This window comes from Eschrichtius robustus, chromosome 1, assembly GCF_028021215.1.
Source record: "Eschrichtius robustus isolate mEscRob2 chromosome 1, mEscRob2.pri, whole genome shotgun sequence".
NCBI classification, from domain to species: Eukaryota; Metazoa; Chordata; class Mammalia; order Artiodactyla; family Eschrichtiidae; genus Eschrichtius; species Eschrichtius robustus.
In genome coordinates, this window is record NC_090824.1 from 15,716,629 (window position 1) to 15,735,365 (window position 18,737).

At 48.8% G+C, this 18,737-nt stretch overlaps 1 protein-coding gene across 1 annotated transcript in view; it reads left to right on the top strand.

Moving 5' to 3' along the window:
• KCNK10 (potassium two pore domain channel subfamily K member 10) overlaps positions 1–2,859 on the top strand; it is a 130,095-nt gene extending 127,236 nt beyond the window's left edge. The window contains exons 6-7 of the mRNA XM_068557255.1: positions 258–400; positions 2,239–2,859. Of these exons, the coding sequence (XP_068413356.1) occupies positions 258–400; positions 2,239–2,859 (764 nt within the window). The remainder of the gene's footprint in view (positions 1–257; positions 401–2,238) is intronic.
• The last annotated feature ends 15,878 nt before the right edge of the window (positions 2,860–18,737 follow it).

Genomic DNA, 18,737 nt, shown 5'->3' on the forward strand with positions numbered 1-18,737 from the left:
GCCACTGAATATTTTTTGTTACGAGTATTATGGTTAGTGGTCAAGATTCAGAGGAAGTTAAGCCACAGGTCAGGCTACTTTAGGGAAGAGACACGTCTTTTCCTTGCCATCCCACCGATGTCACATTGTGTATTACAGCAAGCCTAGTAGCTGTTAGATGGTGATGGACAACATTTCTGCTACACAGACTGGGATATGTTTGCTCTGCGAAGACCATATGCTAGATCCTGGTTAAAGTAACGTTTGGTTGTTTTCAGGGGGAAACGCTGGCATCAATTACCGGGAGTGGTATAAGCCCCTAGTGTGGTTTTGGATCCTTGTTGGCCTTGCCTACTTTGCAGCTGTCCTCAGTATGATCGGAGATTGGCTACGGGTTCTGTCCAAAAAGACAAAAGAAGAGGTAGGACCCCCTTCCAGATGCTATGAATGTTCCTGAGATCAGATAAGCTTGTGTTAAGAATTACCTATCTCTCTTCTATGGGCTAGACTGTGTCCTACTAAATGGAGGGCTCCTAGGCTTCCTCGTTTTGAATCCTGGAATTGTTTTAAATGCCAGGCTAAATGGAATAGTAGTTATTTCTGGATCCTTTTTTGGCAGGTGCGAAAATCTGATGACCCACCAGCCCACAGCTCCTGGAAAGACTAGTAAACAACAACTTATTTTTAAAAAAGAAATGAAAAGAAAAACAAACAAACATAACAGAGGTAGATTACAGTTGAGGGAGGTGTGCAATTGTCCCCAATCAGCAAATATGTGAATTTTTCTCAATTCCCTATGAGACTGAAGTTACTGAACTGTGGCTGGCCATGGGGAAGTGAACTCAAGGGGTCCCTTTCACTTATGCCCCCTCTTGGTTGTCAGATCTGTAGAAACAAGTATATCTCTGTGGCCAGGGGCACACAGCCTTTCCTTCCTCAAATAAATGTGCATGGAAACCTACACAGAGGCAAGAAAAGGAAGGCATAAGGAGGAAAGGTAGATTTTGCTTTTTAAAAAAAATGTCCACGTAGTTCATCTGGAAAGAGAGGAAAAGAAATAAGAAAGGAGGGCAAAGTAAAGAGAAGGAAAGTGCTAAAGAAAGGAAAGGAGATAAAACCCAAAGAAACACAATGAGGGGCAGCCTCTTTAAGGGTGACTGTTCCCTTCCCAGAACGCGGTCATTTGATGTGGAAGGCCCCAGGAGAGCGTTGTTGAGTGGAGACGTCTCCCAGATCACTCCTGGGGGCAATGCTTTAATTTTCCTGGCTTGCATAAGCCATGTCAATGCACTCTCCAGTCTGATTCCCCAGATAGCTAACTGACCTGCTGAAAATCAGCTGTAACAAAAGAGAAAGCCACAACATAAATACTGACGTTCCTCAATGCAAAAATCCGAGTTACTCATCTGTACAGGAAAGCATGAGACTTTAACTAATAGCCCTGCTGAAAAAGAGCCCAGAGATTTGGGATTGATCCTCATGCAAAACTTCACTCTAAGGAAGTGTGTTCTGTGGGCTTTGGCAGAACACGCCCCCTTCCTGCACCTTGACCCTGGAAATTTGGTTACCATGTGCCCTGGGGTGGTCTTCTTAAACCAGGGTTAGCACAAGGCCATAGCACGGCCCAGATATAGGGTGACCACCTTGACCCGTGTGCCCAGGACTGAGGACTTTCCCTTTTAAAAGTGGGACATTCCCAGGCTAACTGGGACAGGTGGGTCACCTTACCCAGATAGAGATCGATCTTGGAGGGACAGGGAAGGGCAAAGGACCTGCTGAACACCTGCTTTGTGTCTGCTGAACAACAAGCTAGATGCATGCCTGCCTCACGTAACAGGAAAAGCCCTGTGAGCTAGGCACGACCGCCTCGGAGTTATGCTGGAGGAACGAGGCCAGACGATTAAAAAGGGGGCGGAAACAACGGGAACTCAGGCCTGTCCGACTCCAAACAGTGACCTCTGCCCCAGAATGCCAAACGCCTCTCCCTCAGTCACGGTCTCCAGATCTCAAGCTTCCGTCGGGTTCCCCAGCAGGTGTGCCTTCCCGAGCCACGTTAGACCCGAGCCATTCGGAGGTGGGTGTCTAGGCGGCAGGAAGGGCGAGGGCAGAGGCGGCATCCCGGCCCTCCCCGCTGGGCCATGCGGGCCCCGCCCCCGCCTCCTTCCCGCGGGGACACCCGAGGGCTGCGCTCCTGGGGCGGATCGCCGAGGCGGAGCGGAACCGCCTCAGCGCGCGGCTGTTTTCCCGTCTCTCCGCCAGGTGGGTGAAATCAAGGCGCACGCGGCCGAGTGGAAGGCCAACGTGACGGCGGAGTTCCGGGAGACGCGGCGGCGGCTGAGCGTGGAGATCCACGACAAGCTGCAGCGGGCGGCCACCCTCCGCAGCATGGAGCGCCGGCGCCTGGGCCTGGACCAGAGGGCACACTCGCTCGACATGCTCTCCCCGGAGAAGCGCTCCGTGTTCGCCGCGCTGGACGCGGGCCGCTTCAAGGCCTCGTCCCAGGACAGCATCAACAACCGGCCCAACAACCTGCGCCTGCAGGGCTCCGAGCAGCTCAGCAAACACGGGCAGGGCGCCTCCGAGGACAACATCATCAACAAGTTCGGGTCCACCTCCAGACTCACCAAGAGGAAGAACAAGGACATCAGAAGGACCTTGCCCGAGGATGTTCAGAAGATCTACAGGACCTTCCGGAACTACTCCCTGGATGAGGAGAAGAAAGAGGAGGAGGCGGAAAAGGTGTGCAACCCGGACCACTCCAGCACGGCCGTGCTGACGGACTGCATCCAGCCGCAGGCCGAGATGGAGAATGGCGCGGTCCCCGCCGACACCAAAGACAGGGAGGGCGAGGACAACGCGTTACTTGAAGGCAGAAGCTAAACGGTAAGGACACTGGACTTGACCGAGCGTTGTGGGTTTTTTTTATGTTGTCTTTTTTTTAATTCACCCTGAGACACGTGCCTTAAACAAGACTTCTCGTGAGTCGGAAATTACATAGCATCGAAGAGTCTATTTCACTGTGCCATAAACGACTGAGAAAGCTTGCTCTGCCAAAAGGAATCAAAGAACAAGGACGTCACTTTCCATCACGACCGACCGCAGGACACCCAGGGAGCCTTCGCAGGCATAGGAGGTCACGGCCGCAGAGGTCGAGGGCACGTCCAGGCGACGCTGTGCCCCAGTGAAGCGCCGCCCCGCTATGGCGGGTAGAAAAGGGCAGCTATTCCTTAGACGAGCCGTCTGAAAGGAACAGGTGTGTCTTTCAAATGGAGTCATTTCCTGAACCTACCGTTAGTGATATGTGCACACACAGAAGGGGACTGGATTGGGGGGTGAAGTGGTACTTGTAACTTGGGTTAGAGTGGACATTTTGGAATGTTGCTCTGAGCTCCAGTTTTGATACAAACCGTTCAGTGCATACCTAGCCTTTCTAAGCTCCAAATGAATGTCCTTGGGACCCGGGAGCACCTGGAATTTGTTGGAAGCAGATCAGAGCACACATATTAAAAGGTGCAATTGCTTCCCTCATTACAAAAGAAAAAAAAAATCACAAACATATCACACTGTGGATACTACCTTAACCAATGACAGAAGCCTACTGAATTTTGTCTTTCTCACAGGGGCAGGTAGTCCAAAAGAACTTGCAAGCATTGGTGAAAACTCAGCCTCAGCCGCTGCATGGTTACAGGCAAAAATCATGCATTTTCCTCAGTGGGTGCAATGGTGAAAATAAACTGGCTTTTGAAATGTTCATGTTCACTTTTCCAGTGGAACTTCTGTTACAATTTGTTTTGATAAGGGGGGGGGGGGAAAAATACCAAAACTGTTGCCTTGCATGATGCCGGTGGCTTGCTGTTCTGTCTAGCTGATTCTAAATTTTTATAGACATCCTGCATGTCTGAGACACACCAAGGAGGACCATGGCATCATTCCATCTCAGGGCTTCTTGTCCCTTTGGGTGTCTTAGGGTAGACATAGTGATCCGAGGCCCAATCTTGCTATCTGCAAACAAAAGGAAAATTAATCCCTCAACCAACCCTTGTACAAGGAGATTGAATTGTTTTCATTGCTTGCAGCTTAAGTGCCATTATTGCCATTTAAAAAAAATAATACTTAAAAGAAGTATTTGAAAGATTTCACTTTCATGTGTGGGTGTTCCTTTATTCCGAAAGCATAACTTATTTTCCTTTGCTCCTTTCTCTCCTCGCACCTGCTAGTCACTAAAATTGGAACACCGCTGGGATTGATTGTTTCTAGGCAAACAGTAACCAACACGTGGTGATAATTATGATTGTTCCATGAGGTTAGAACATCCAGTGAAGGAAAGGGGGGAGTGGCGAGTCATAGGTTTGGAGAGGAAGATTCTAAATGAATTTTTATCAGAAAGGGAAAAACATGTACTAGGCCAACCATCCTGTGTGTGCCTCAGCCTTTTTCAGAGTTGGCTGGCCATTATACTGGTTCAAACTTAGCTATTTGTGCCACACACTTAAGCATTTGGACCTGGCAACACTGGGAAGTTGCTGGTTATGGGCCTCCCAGGGTCGGTGCCACTGTTTGCAGATGTCACATAACTAATACACAGAGTAGATTTATCACAAGATCACAGGACTAGCAGAGACTTCTAGAAACCATCTAATGCTTTCTGGACTTTCAGGGAAAATTATACCCACCACATCCTTGACTACTGGAACCACGGCATACCTCTTCCTGCCCATTTCCCCAAAATGCACAGCTCTCCCTTGTCTAGAGCACATGCAGCCCTCCTGCCCCCCGCCCCCCCATTTTAAGCTCTATTTAAAGTTTTGGCATTGCTTTTGGGAAGGAGCCAAATAAGAATCAAGTTTGATGAGACCCCTCCTGTCCGAGGTCAGTTTCCGTTTACGCCTCCACGGGGCTGTGGCTCACTGGTGACATCCTGTGTCCACATAGTAATAAATAGACACTTGGAAAACGATGTATATGCGGGTGTGGGTGTTGGTTCTTACTATGGGAATCATTCCAGCCTGACATAAAATGTGTTTTAAGAAATTGATAGATAACTTGGACTTTCTTATTCTGTCAAGTTAAAAGCTTCCTGATTAAACTGTCCAAGGATCTCATTCATTTGGGTTTCCACCCTCTGTTACTTGGTACCTTCTTTATAATAGTGGGTTAAAATTCTAGACCCTATAGGCAAATCTGGCCAAGCGGCCTCCCTGTCTTGTATCCAGTGGCTTCCATGGGCCAGGCTCTAGATGAGGCACTTTATGGGCATGGGCTCACTGAAACCTCCCAGCAATACTCTCCGGGAAGTGTTTGCAAACCCATTATACAGATGAAGACACAGAGGCTCAGGGAAGCTAAGTGAGTAACTTACCTAAGAGCACATAGCAAGAAGGTGGTGGAGGTGGTATTCAAAGTCTATCTGACCAAAGTCTGCTTTTGACTTTGCTACAGCGTCCATGTCATGCACCCTTGTGAATGTGAGTGTGCGTGTGTTTGTGTGTGCATGTGTGTCTTTCTAGTTTCATGGACACAGCATACAGAGGTGGGGAGAAGATCTTTACTACCAAGACGGTATGAGGTCTTTGTGTAAACATGGCCTAACGAGTTGCCCTTGCAGACGCTTATTGGACATTATTTTGGTTTTAGTTCTGGGAATGCTCTAGGTGGCATCCTTTCTGTATTGTTAAAAATGCCCTTTGAAAGCACGCTTTTGCACTTTACTTGCTCATCCTGCAGGAACTCGGCATACAGCTGGAATAAAACAATTCAAAGCTCTAAGCTGCACACTTTACCAAACAGAACAGGCGTTGGTGTGTGTGTCAATGCTCGCCCAGACGAGTCAAATCACAGTTATACGGAGGGATCGAAAATAGCCCTTGCCTGGGAGTTCCCCAAGTACAGATGTGGCCGAGGCCCTGACGAATAAAGTCGAAGAAGAGCCCACCCTTTGTGGCGACTGATCCATTAGCTCTGTGGGCAGAGAGTTTGACAAGCTATAACGTACTCTCCAGAGGAGAAGCTGAGACTTCACTTCGTGTATACAAGCTAAGATTTGGGGGGAGGCCAGTTGTTTTGGAGTTGCTTGAAATTTACCTTCTTAAGATGGGGCCAAGTAACACGTAGAATTTGCGTGGATAAGGCAAAGCTGCTACAAATTCTACATACGCATAGGCACAGCCCCGTCCTTCCAACCTGCACTCCCCACGCCACCATCAACCTGGAGAAAACGTTTTGATTTTGCACACGGATAGAGCACAGGGGCAGTAACTTCAGCACGCAGGGTCTGTTGTTTCTCCTGGTAATTGGGTATTGAATTTTTCCTCCACAACGGATCTGGTGAGAACCAAGGGACAATTTGGAGAGACTTCAGCTCAATGCCCAGTCCTAACCCAATAGTGACTCTAGGACTTTATCACTTTTGGGGAACGGCCTTACGTGTGTGTAGGTAGGGGTGTCCCCGACCTACAGCTAAGGTGACTGCGACTGTTTGTCTGTGCTCCCCAGTCCCAGACTGTGATCTTGGGCCCCTCAGGCCCCTTGCCTATATCTCTGTTACCTCATCAGCACATCAAGGGAGTGGAACACAGCTAATCGTTAAGGTCCCTTTTAGTTCTGCAGTTCTCTGACCAAACACTCCCTGGTCCATGAGTTAATTAAATTTATTAAGAACATTACTACCTGGGTTTGTAAACACTGACTAATGGGCCCCACTCATTTTAGGCAAAGATGAGAGCTTAGTCTCTTGCCCTTTGGGATTTGTTTTCTTGGTGATTGATGGAGACCAGATGTATTTGGGAGCCTGGTATCCACATTAGGTCTGTGCCCTGTGTAGACTCACTCTGTCACCTTACAGCACACTGTCACCTAGGGGACTCATGCCATGTGGGCATTTTTTGCATGATGTTAAGACTAAAGAATTTTAAGCTGTTATTATTTGCAGTCAATTGTAGTAAAGTTTACCTTTGATTACTTTATGAATTCATATACTATAGACAGACATTTCTTACTCAGACTCCTACACACACACACACACACACACACACACACAGAGGAAATGGCTGCTTTGGGTTCTGTGAGGACTGTTCCATGTTGAAAGTCCTAGCTGTACCAGACGTTAGCAAACCACCCTTGCCTCCCTCTGAGATGATACTTCTTGGCTGAGTCGATTGTCGATGCTGCTCATGTATTTGTATGCTTAGTTTTGGGGGTTAGTGAGAATGTGGCCAGAATTTGGGTAGGGCAGATTTTTACTCACTGTATTGGGTAAGAATGTAGACCATTCCAATGTGCACTATGGTTTCTGAACCACAGGAAAGGCACAGGAAAACAAACAAACATGCAGAGACTCTAAAAAAATAAGATAACAAAAAGCCAGTACTGCATTTCATGTCTCTGCTTCCTGCATCCCACTAATGTTTTCAGGGGGGAGGGTGATATTCTTTCTCACAGTTATGATGCAACTGTGTGCAGACAGTGGCTGCGTGAACAGAGGGAGCTCTTGGTGGCAGAGTGTAAGAGCTAGTAATGGCCTTAGAAAATACAGATGGCAACTCTCTGAAACACAGGTGACTTTAATTTGGCTTTGTGGGTGCTGTGAATTCTGCGTATGGAAACACTGGAATAGCATGCTGATTCCAGGGCTGTAAATAAAGTCCCAGCCTCTGTCCTTGCATGAGGAGCCAGCTGCTTTGTACTTACTTCACCACCCCACCCACAGTCCACGGAAACCTCAGTCCTCCCAGGGCGGTCCCCAAGTCATGTGACATCGGTGCAGTGGCAATGAGGAGAAATAAGAGGTGTCGCTGATTTTACCGAACGTGATCGTTTTCACAGGTGCCTAAGAGATTTGGAATCTTTCTGTTCTCAGTTCTTAAGTGAAAAATCTCAAATAGTTCCCTGTGCATTACAAAAAAACCAAAAAACTCCTTGAGAGCATTCCCACTCCATCTATACAGCGGTCTCGTGCTGTCCGGGACAACTGGGAAGCCTCCACTCTGCCATCAGGGCTTGAAGTGAGAACGTGCAGGGGTGCCTAGAAGCGATACGCAAACCAACCCACATGCCAGCCTCTGGTCTCTTACCCATCCCAGAGTCATAGGCAGGGGACCCCGTGACAATGATGAACCCACGTGTGGAGGTGTTTTACCTATTTTTCTCTCTGTAGGATTTCATGGTGCTTTAAAAAAAAAAAAAGGCATTTTACAGAAAATAATGCAGGATCGGGGGAGGAGGGAATTTCATAATGTTCTTAGGAAAAGTACAAAAGCAACTTTGCTTGTAACATTTCAATAAGCTGTGCTGCTATTGTCTTTATTTGATGATGTAATTTTTTTTTCAATGATGGAGAAAACTGCAACAAAGACCTTCTAGAAGATCCAATCCAATGTCTCTCCTGTTTTCCTTTCTTTTGTGGGCCAAACGTGGTTCATAGTGGCTGGGTTGGGAGCTATACTCAGGACCGCAGGTCGTCTGGGGACAGGCTGCTTGCCTGGCTGGCATTCATCGGGGCAGAGCTGATGGAAACTCACTGTCTTGCGGGCGGGGGAGCCCACAGCAACCCAAGAAGAGGAATCTTAACCCAGTATGGTTACTGCGCATTTACTTTCACCTCCCTATTTTTATCTGATCCTGATTGCATGTTGTTGGGGGTTGGACAGCATGTCACATTTTCTAGGTGAAACACTGAATGTGGACATTGTGACAAGTCTGCCAGTATAAAATGGACAACTCCTTGGGTGCCAACACTTCAAGCTGTATTTGATTTTGCCCTTGCTATGCGTCCACCAAGCATGGGCTTGTCATGATGGGTAGAGATAAAATGCCCACCATTTTTGAGCACCTATTACCTACCAGGTACTCTGCTAGGCAGTTTACAAACATGCCATTTGGTCTTCCAAACGAAACAAGTTGGGTTTCTTCATTTTGTAGATGCAGACTTTGAGGCTCAGAGAGAATAAGACACTTCGAACCCAAGTGAGTCAGCTCCAAACCTGAGTTTCTTTCACCAGATCATGCAGCTGCGAGGGACATGTGCTTTGAGCACTTTTCCAGTAAAGGTGATGTGGCTCTTTCTGACTTGTCTGCAATGTCTCTCCCATCCTGTTTGTGAGAGAGGCGTGCCATGAGGTCAAAGGTGAGTTCCCAGCTGCAGGACTAAGCAAGGCCAAGTGGCTGCCACAGTAGCCAAAGCCAAGAACTGCGCCCAGGCTAACCCAATGCGACAACTGGTCACGGGTGGGCAGGGATGGATCCGTTTCATATTTTTATTGTTTTCATGGGCTTCATTTTCATGGGCCTGGGGCATGGTGCATGGTGCATAGTAGGAATTCAAAATGATCTTTCCAAAATACAAGTTGGTCTGTGGATCTCCTTGGCCCTCAAGATAAAACCCCAAAGCTCTGGTCTATCCCAGGCCTCGCGTGTATTTCTGCCTCTTCGCACACCAGTCTCTGCCACCACAGTTTTGGATGACTTGCAAGCTCCCCAATGGTCCATGCTTTCTTCTTCTGTTGCCAGGTCTTCACACGTGCTGTCCCTTTTGAAAGTCCTCCTCATTTATGTGCCACCTTCCCCGTCCCACCGCCACCTGACTCCTTCAAGTCTTTCAGTACTGAGCTGGAGACGTACCTGTGGGGAATCTTCCCTCACTCGTCCCCTTCCCCTCAGAGTGAGTTAGCTGCCTTCAACACAGTGGCCTCCCCTCAACTCGAGCATCTGCTGTACTGGATTTAACAGCTGGTTTCCTTGTCTGTCTGATGCAGATGATAAGCTCTTCAGGGCAGGAACTCAGCCTCTCATTTTCATTCCCAGCACTGAGCACTACCTGATACAATATAGACACTCGAATTATTGGTGGAATAATTTTAGTACCCTTCATGATAGCACATTTGCATCCTTCAAGGCAGATTTAATTTTTTCGTGAATTGGAAGTCATTTGGAGCCAAGACTGGTGGGATAAGTGACTTGTCCAATTCTTGAGTATCATCTTGGTCAAAATCAAGTTTGCCTACAAAGTAATGAATTTGATTTGTATTTGGGGTTTACAAAGAACTCCAAAATTTTAATCACAGTGATATTAAAATAACTAGACTCTAAAGGTGACTACTTTGATGGATAGCTCTCATATAGATGTACAGATGATGGAATATTTATTTTAAAACCAATCTTATTACTAGAGATACAGTTTGAATGTCTATGACCTTAGGAAATATGAAATTATGTTTTGTTGGGATGTCAAATATATGACAAATGTGCCACCACTCCTTACACCTATGCCCAAGGCAGATATTTTCATCAATTGTAGAATACCTTCCCTATTAATCCACGTGCATTCTCAGAATCCATTTTAAGACTGTACTCAAGGTTAGCAGTTCTCAAAGTATTGTCCAGTGACCTTCTTACATCCCTGAGATTCTCTCATGGTATCCATGAGGCCAGAACTATTTTCAGAATAATACTAAGGCATCATTCACCCACACTGTCTCATGAGGGTACAGCATTTAGAATTGAGTCACTCTGAGAACAGGGGTAGGATAACTAGATACCTTGGTTGAAGATTAAGAATTTTCCAAAATGATAGTAAATGGACTTGCATTTCTTAGAGAACCCCAAAGTACCTAGATATGACATTTTTATTGGAAAGGGCTTTCTGCTTGGCCTCATAGGAATGGATCACAGCAACAGCCATAAAACAGGATTCCTCTGGCCCTGGCCTGCTGCCCGGTGGGGCTCCAGCCCCTCAAATTCCTCTCCAGTTAGCCCTGAGAATCCCAGAGAGATCTCATGGTTGCTCTATTCCTTGGCCACTGTGCTGTGGGGATCAGTTTTCTGGAAAACTCCTTGCGCCTCCAGGACTGGACTACATGGCCTTCCAGTGATCCCCTGGTATCAACCGTCACCCCATTTGTGTCATTGTCTATCTTCCCCCACATCGAGAGCCCCTGGAGGGAGACCTCTTTCCCTCTTTGTTTTCATGGGCCTGTCACAGTGCCAGGAACGCGGTAGGAGATCAAAAGATATTTGTTGGATCAACAGCAAATCCAAAACCACGGTGTTGCGTAAGGGCCTCTGAGGAGAATAGGAGCAGAGGAGGGGAGCCCAAATCTGGGGTGAGCTGGAGGGGAGGTTGGAAGGATGCAGTGTGTGAGGGGAGCCCAGGGCAGAGGGTAGCGGTCCAGGTAAATGGAAAGTATCTGGGAAGAGGTCTAGAGACAGAATACTGACCCCCAATGGCAACTTTTGCCTCGTCACTTCTATGAACTTACATCAACCGCAGGAACAAGAGTGGTGCACACACACCCTGAACACAAAACTATTCAGTCTCAAAATGCCAGTGCATACATGGCTGTGTGAATTTGAGATGGCACACAAGCCAACACTCACCCATTGCCTTTATGTATTGCCTTTATGTATGACTTGTTCTAGGAAATAAATTTAAAAATACATTACAAGAATCTAAAACTAAAAAAGAATTTTTTTGAAATGTCTCGCATAACCCATTTGAAAGAGTTAACGTTTAGTAAATGAATTTTAAAGGTCATTTAAGGATTCATCACTTGGAATCATTCAGGATAAATACAGATTTTTTTCCTCACTTGGAATATGATGACTTTAAAATGTTTTCCAGTATCTGTTATCTACAAACTGCCTATATGAATGACTCAAAATTGAATCATTTACAGACACCTGAGGCAAAGAACAAGTGCAAGGCCTCAGTAAGACAGAAATTTGTTTTGAAATGAGGAACCTTGGAGAACTCCAGCATTCTGGAATCAACAGCATAAGTTGCAAATGTATGAAATAGAAATACACATAATGCTAGCATAATCTATGGCTCTAAGTTTCAACATTTTATGTAGAACAGTAATCTGTGCCTTAAACAACATTCTGTAGTTGACTGATTCCATAGAAAGGAGAAAAGTAATGGGACATTCCTTTCTTTCCATGAGTGAATGTGAATTTGAAACAATTTCTCCACTGAATTATTGCTGAGAGGGGGAAAAAAAGAAGAAATAGCTAATGGTGATGATAATTGGTTAAGACTGTACAATCCATCCATCCATCCAATCCGTCCAATCCATCCATCCATTCATCCATTCATTTAACAAATACTTATGGAGCCCCACTCTGTGTGAGGGCCTGGGAGAGTGACAGGGCATGGCAAAGCCTTGATCCCTGCCCTCAAGGATCTCATGTTGTAGTTAGGTAGTGCTGTGCAATGTGAACTGGGGCGGTAAAATCCTGCAATCTGGTTGGAGGAAGAACCGTAATATGACTGTATGTGATTCTGTTCAAAAATACAAGGAATTATCACAAAAGTGCTAGGAATTCAGAGAGCGTGAGGATTGGTATGCACCGTGACAGTCAAAGCAGGCTTCCTGTAAGAGGTGGCATCTTAAAGAAGGCATACATAGTACAACTGGTTAGGGAACGGGGGAACGTGAATGGCTCCCAATCAGAATTCTGCATAATAATATTTGAGATTGATCCGTTTGTCCTGAGGATATCACAAATGAATCTTCACTTGGGATTACTTTGCTGTAAGACATTTTCTGAAATAAATCACAAACTCTAAACCAAACTTAAAAGATGAACAGAAGATAAGCTCTACCCTTCACTGATCACAACAGGAATTGTAACTCCTTCTGGAAGCGAGTGTGACTGAGGAAGACACAGTATAGCAGCTTCTCTCTCTCCTCCCCGTGTTTCCCCCTCCCTCTTGTCTCACATCAAGCAGCTCCCAGGTTCTGGCTTCATTTCCTCAAGGGAGGAATACAATGGCAACAGGATTCCTTGCTTCTTTGTTTCAAAAGCCGGGCACACAGGAGGATTTCATTTAACAGGAAGCACAGTGACTCTGAGTGCAGGGCTAGGAAAGAGGCTTCCCCATGTCAGAAGACATTTCCTTACGTTGGGGACAGAGCAGAGTAGAAGTCTGGGGTTCCACACAGAGGGCATGGGACATGGCACGATGGGCTTCAGCAGAGGAGCCCCGGGGCAGCCCTGCGGGAAGGGCCGGGGGGCGCTCTGGGCAGGTGCAGGGTCCCAGGATCCCAGCCCAAACCATCAACCCAAGTAGAAATTGCCTATATTCCTGGTAGGATGGATCTTGAAATTGAAATGATAATGATTTACAGAAAATAAAAGGCTTCACTATTTCTTGCACACCTAAACCTTTTTTTCCTGTCCTAAATGAATCTTCTTGTTTTGAACCTGTATCATCTCGTTCCTAAGGCAGGAACAAAAGAGTTGTGGAAGATTCCGATGCTAGAAACACTTTGTATCTGGGCAGTGCCTCAGACTGGATAATCCCTCTTTTGAGAATAGGATGGGGAAGGCGGTTTCCTCTAACTAGAGGCGAAGAACACCCTTGGCTGAGCTCCTGCTTTCTATCCCCTTCCGGCCTTGGTGGGTGGGAGGGTGGTGCTGAGCAGTTTGTCTCCCCCCTCAGGGAAAAAGGAGGGGCGACGGGGACAGAACTGGGGGTCCCATGTGGGGAGAGAGGGATCCAGACAATGCTATGGCCAAACCAGGTCACAGAACTGAACTCCAGACATCCTCAGGCGCACGTACTCTACCCACCCACCCAGCATATTCTATACCCGCCCCTGGGCTGTCTCTCTTTAGCAGCTCAGCATGGTGGGATCTGGGACCCAGGACCAATTTCCAGCTAACTTGAGGGAGGACTTATTCCAGAAAAGAGGCACGTGTGTGTGTCGAGGAGAGGAGTGGGACCTTCCCCACCTCCCCATCCCCTCTCCCCCTCTCCTTCCCAGGCCTTGAAGGAGCTCCTAGAGGGAAGAACTTTATCCCCCAAAGTTGACTGCAGGTTATGAATGAGGCTGGATGATTATTCTGCAGTATAAATATTTTTCTCTCTCCTTAAATTTTCCTCTTTCCTTTCTTCAGTCTGCCCTCTGCGTACGCCACCCCCTGCCCCAATTCAAGCAAGAGAAGGATGTGACTGGATGGAAAGCAGAAAGAGCCTAGCATTTCCCTGCCTTTTTAAATTTCTCAAAAGTCTGAATCCTTAGGGGATAACGAACAGAATAATGAAAACTGGTAAAGAGGAAAAGGTATGGAGATCCAGGCAAAAATGTCTCCCAGAAACACAGAGACAAAATATTTTTTTTCATTCTGGAAAAAACACTCCTGCGGCCTGGGGAGAGAAGAGTGAAAAAAGGAAAAAGGAGAGTGGCAAGACCTGGAGGGGGGTGCTTGCAAAGTGTACCTGGGCTGTGGGACCAGGGCTCTGCTTCCCAGCGGGGGTGTGGGCTCTGCACGGGGTGGGACAAAGGACGACATTCCAGGGTGTCTAGGTACAGGGTGAGGGGGGAGCACCGACCTTCCTGGGGGAGAGGGGTTCCCCCCCCTGCCCGAGGCACAGAGACAGGTCGAGGATCTAAAGGTGACCTCAGGCTGGAGGGGGGCCAGACACTGAGCCGGTGAGACGTTTTGGAAAAATGATCTCAGAAGAGGTCTAGAGGAAGAAGAGGTGGCCCGAGGCCATAAAAAGGACCCAAAGGGTACCGAGCTGAAGGGGCGAGGGAGGGCCCTTTCAGATGGGGTGGGTGGAGGGCCGGGTGCTGAGAGATGGTCTTCTCCCAGGATTTCCGCACCTGCCCCTGTGCTGTGCTCCGGGACAGGGGAAGAGGTTTCATGGGACCGGCGGCTCCGAGGGCCCTCAACCGTGTGCTCAAGACAGAACAACTCAGCCACCCATGTCTGAAAACATGTGCCAAGCGCACTCAACTGCGACCAGAGGATCTCTGGAGACTGGAGGCCAGACCCCGAGAATGCTCGGCTCCATCTCAGGCCAGCATGAGTCCTCAGGGGTCTTTCGGCACTGACTTGTACACCAAGCCCAAGCAGTGTGTCCGGGTTTGTGCCTTTGCACAAACAGCTCCATCTGTTGAAGGGAGGCAAATGATTTTGTTGATGGTTACAGGATAGGTAAACGCATGTATGGAAGCATCAGGGGACTTTACTAAGCAGGTCTTGTGCCCTGTCATCTCCCTGTGGGCTGGTTTAGTGTAGAGAACTCGAAGACAGACGGAGCAGGGAAGTGTACAACGTGAGTCCTCATTAAATGAAAGCAGTGTTCTGTGCTCGTGGCCATGGGGATCTTCCCCATTTCTGTGTCTTTAAGCCCAGGCTTCCGGGCCTTTTCTGACAAGAGACCCAGAAGATGTCCCAAAGGCGATTAGAACAAAGCGCGAGGTGACCTCTTACAAAAGATTAAAAGAAAAAAAAAAAAATCTAGAGATTAGAATTTTCTGGGTTAGAATACCCCAGGGCTACTGTATCCAGAATAGAACTGATCCGGTGGAAAAAATATCCGACCCAGTGTTTGGGTCTTGGCAAGTCTTTTTCTTCTGGAGTATGTTTCCCCTTTTCAACTTCTCTTTTCCTTTTTATTTATGTTTTAGCTCTAAGAGAAACTGAAGAGCCTTTCAATAGTTGCTGGCTTGTCAGGCCCTTCGAGAAGTTCAAGCTTGACAGTCTCCCTTGTCTATAATAACAGAAACGTAGCTCCTGTTTGCTGCGGCGGGGGGACTTGCCCAACGTCACAGCCACACTGGTGGGTGACAGGCCGGGGATATAAAATCAAGATGTGCGTAGCTCCAGATCCCACTTTCTCCTTGGCTCCTCCCTGCAGGGAAGCTTCTAATCCAAACTTGAAAGCCACACCCTAGTAGAGGCAACCGCCCCCTGGAGATGCCACCTCTTTGTCATCAAAGGCACCGGATGGGCCAGGGCACCTCACCTCTTCCCACGGTCACTGGGATGAGTTTCCTAAGGTGAGGCTACCAGCCCCTGGGAGTTAGGGGACCGGTCCTCCCCCTGGGCTGGAAGATGAGCAGCAAATCACAGGGGCGCCACCTGCCGTTGAGGACCTCCCCCCCAGACCCCCCCCCCCCCCCCATTTCCCTGTGTTTCAGCTAAAGCACTGAATTAGTAAGGCTCCAAGAGTGATACACGAAAGTGCCCTCCCTGCCCCTTCCGGCCCCCTCCGTCTCTGGGGACCGAGGAAGAGTGAGAGCTCAGGTGGGGGGCTGGCTGTGACGCCCACCAGGGAAAGTCAGAAAATTCTCTACTTGTCAGAAAACGTGTTGGGCCATCCAGCAGAGGTACAAGTACAGAATGGAAGAGACCAGGTAGTGTCTTCTCCTTCCTCTTTTTCTGTCTCCGTCTCTTGTTCCATCCTTTCAGAAGCCGCTGAGCGCAGAGCCGCTGAGCGCAGTTCCATCTGGTGGGCAAATTATCACAGGGACATTTGGGACATCACCCAAAGGCCACAACTGACCTCCCATCCCTGGACGATTGGCTCGAGAGAGAGAAAATGCAAGTGAGCAGCTGCTCCTCCCCCGCCCCCTCGTGCCGGGTTCCCCTTCCTTGGGTATTCTGCTGGTGAGGTGTGATTAGTCTCCTGCCGGCTGGCTAACTTCAGCAAGAAGTTCCTCTTGCAGTGCCGGAGGGTTTGGCTGTGTCGATACCGTTTTTTCTATCTATCCGTTTCCTCTGGATTCGGATTTCAAGTCCTAGATGATCCTATTCAAAAATACCTCTTGGCATTTAGAGATCATTTCACATTGGAAAAGCCCTCTTCCCTTCGGCCTTCGGAGGAGCCAGGAAAGCTGGTGTGGGGAAGGTTAGGTAGCTGGGGGTATTAATCGTGTTTGCGTGCTTTGGAGTTCAGTCTCTGCTCTGTGGACGGTTCCAGTTTTGTTTTGTTTTTTATGAAAAGGTCCGTGCCATGAGCGGGGTTAGTCTGGGAAGGTGGGTGGTGGCGCTAGTGCAGAAATGGGCGCCATGTGGGATGCGGTGCCAGCAGGGCCCGTGCCCTGTTTAGCAGGGCTGTAACACGCAGCGGCATTGCATCCCATTACCCTAGCTTGCACACAGCCTGCCTCCCACCCCCTGGGACCCCCAGGCCTGGCAAAGTACTCAGAAGCGCCGTATTCTGGGCCCACGTGGGCCAGCAAAAGCCTCCCTGCCGGTCACTGGATAATTACGAGCAAAGGCGGTTTTGCCATCTCTTGCCCCCGTGGTCGTCCTCTCTCCCTTCACTGCTGTCAGGCGGCCCGTTCCTCTCCACTCTCCCGGTCCCCCCAGGCAGGTTTCTGCTCCACGCCACCATCCAGGGTGCCTTCCTGGGTCTGGAGTCGGAGTCATCATTTCTCTTTACTCCCAAACTTGCCCTCAGGAGTCGTCTCAGTCCAGTGGTTCCGAATGCAACGAAACTCTGGGAAACCACCCATTTCGCTGGGAGCTGGAATAGCGGGAACCGCCACCCGGCAGCATTCCTCGGGCCCCGTCCCTTCCCCCCACAGCTGCCCTGTGGGGCGCCAGCCCCTCAAGTGTCTCTTAAATCGTCCCCAGAGTCCCTGAGAGTGACTCTCTCACGCAGTACTCATCCTTGTCCTCTTCGGCCGAGGGATCTGGGCTTGTGCCAATATTCAAACTGGCAGGTAAGCCGTGAAAGACGCCAGAAGGTCCTGGGGCTGGCGCTTAACATCGTACATCACGTGAAGGCCCCGGAGCACTTGTGCCAAAGGCGCCGAAAGCGTCGCTGTTGTCGCCATGGAGCTTGTTGCTGCCAGCACCGTCCTGAGTAAGCAGGGAGAAGGTACTGTGGCGTTTTGGTAACTGCCTTTCTCTGTAACCCTAATATTCACTTTCCTTTTCATAGGTTGGACCATGAAAGAACCCAGGGGAGGAGAAGACCCCGCCTTCCCTCCGACGGGGCCAGGCCAAGGAGCCCTCCCCTCCCCACCCTGCAGTCTCCCTCCCGGGGGAGGAAGGGGAAGGGGGATGGGACAGGAGGTCAGAATCACAGCCCCAGCCAAAAACGCACTGCAGTCTCCCCAAACTGCCCTCAGAGATTGAGACCTGCCAATACGGGGAATGTTGAGTTCACGTACTACCACTGTCCTGAAGAGCCCGTGTCCCCTCTGTAGTAATCCTGACGGAGGGCCCTCCAGCTGCTATTTGCCCACTTCCAGCATGAGTGGGGAGGGGTCCAGACTGGAATACAGCATTCCTGATGTGGCGCCCATGCTTACATGCCAAGGCTTTCCTTGGTTCACTCAAAATAGAGAACACTGTCTTCCAGCACACACTTTGAGTCCCTAGGAATAGATTTCAGGAAGGTCTCTGTCTCCTGATGCTCCCAGCTGACCCAGGCCATCGCTGGGAGTTGATGCTTTCTGCTTGTGTCACTACTGCCAGACTTCCAGCCTTGTAAACTGCTTGGCATCTGGGATCTGGCATGCCATTAAAGTGGCAAAGGGGAATAAGGGAGAAATGAGAGAGGGTACGAAGAGAAAAAGGCACAAAATATATATCTACTGAGAAGACGGAGGGAGGGAGTGACAAATAGAGTGGTTTCAAACTTAGTTTTCAGTCTTCTCAAGGACACCTGGGTTTCAAGCGCAGGGAGAAAATGATCGTTCATTCATTCATCCCTTCACCCAACAAACATTGATCGAATGCCTACTGTGTGCCGGGCTTGGGGCTCTAAGGCGGAGATGCAGTGATAGAGGTGAGATAGTGTTTCTGCCCAAAGGACCTCACCATCTGGTGTGGGAGAAACCCTCAAAGCCGATAAATGTCACAGAATGTGGCCACTGCAATGAAAGAGTCACGCCCAGAAGAAGGGGTCCCACCTGCCACCTGGCACCGGGGTCGTGGCAGGTTCCAGGAAGAGGCCTCAGTGAGCGGTGGTTGGCCTGGGGGTGGGGGTAGGTGAGTGTTCCAGGCAGAGCAGA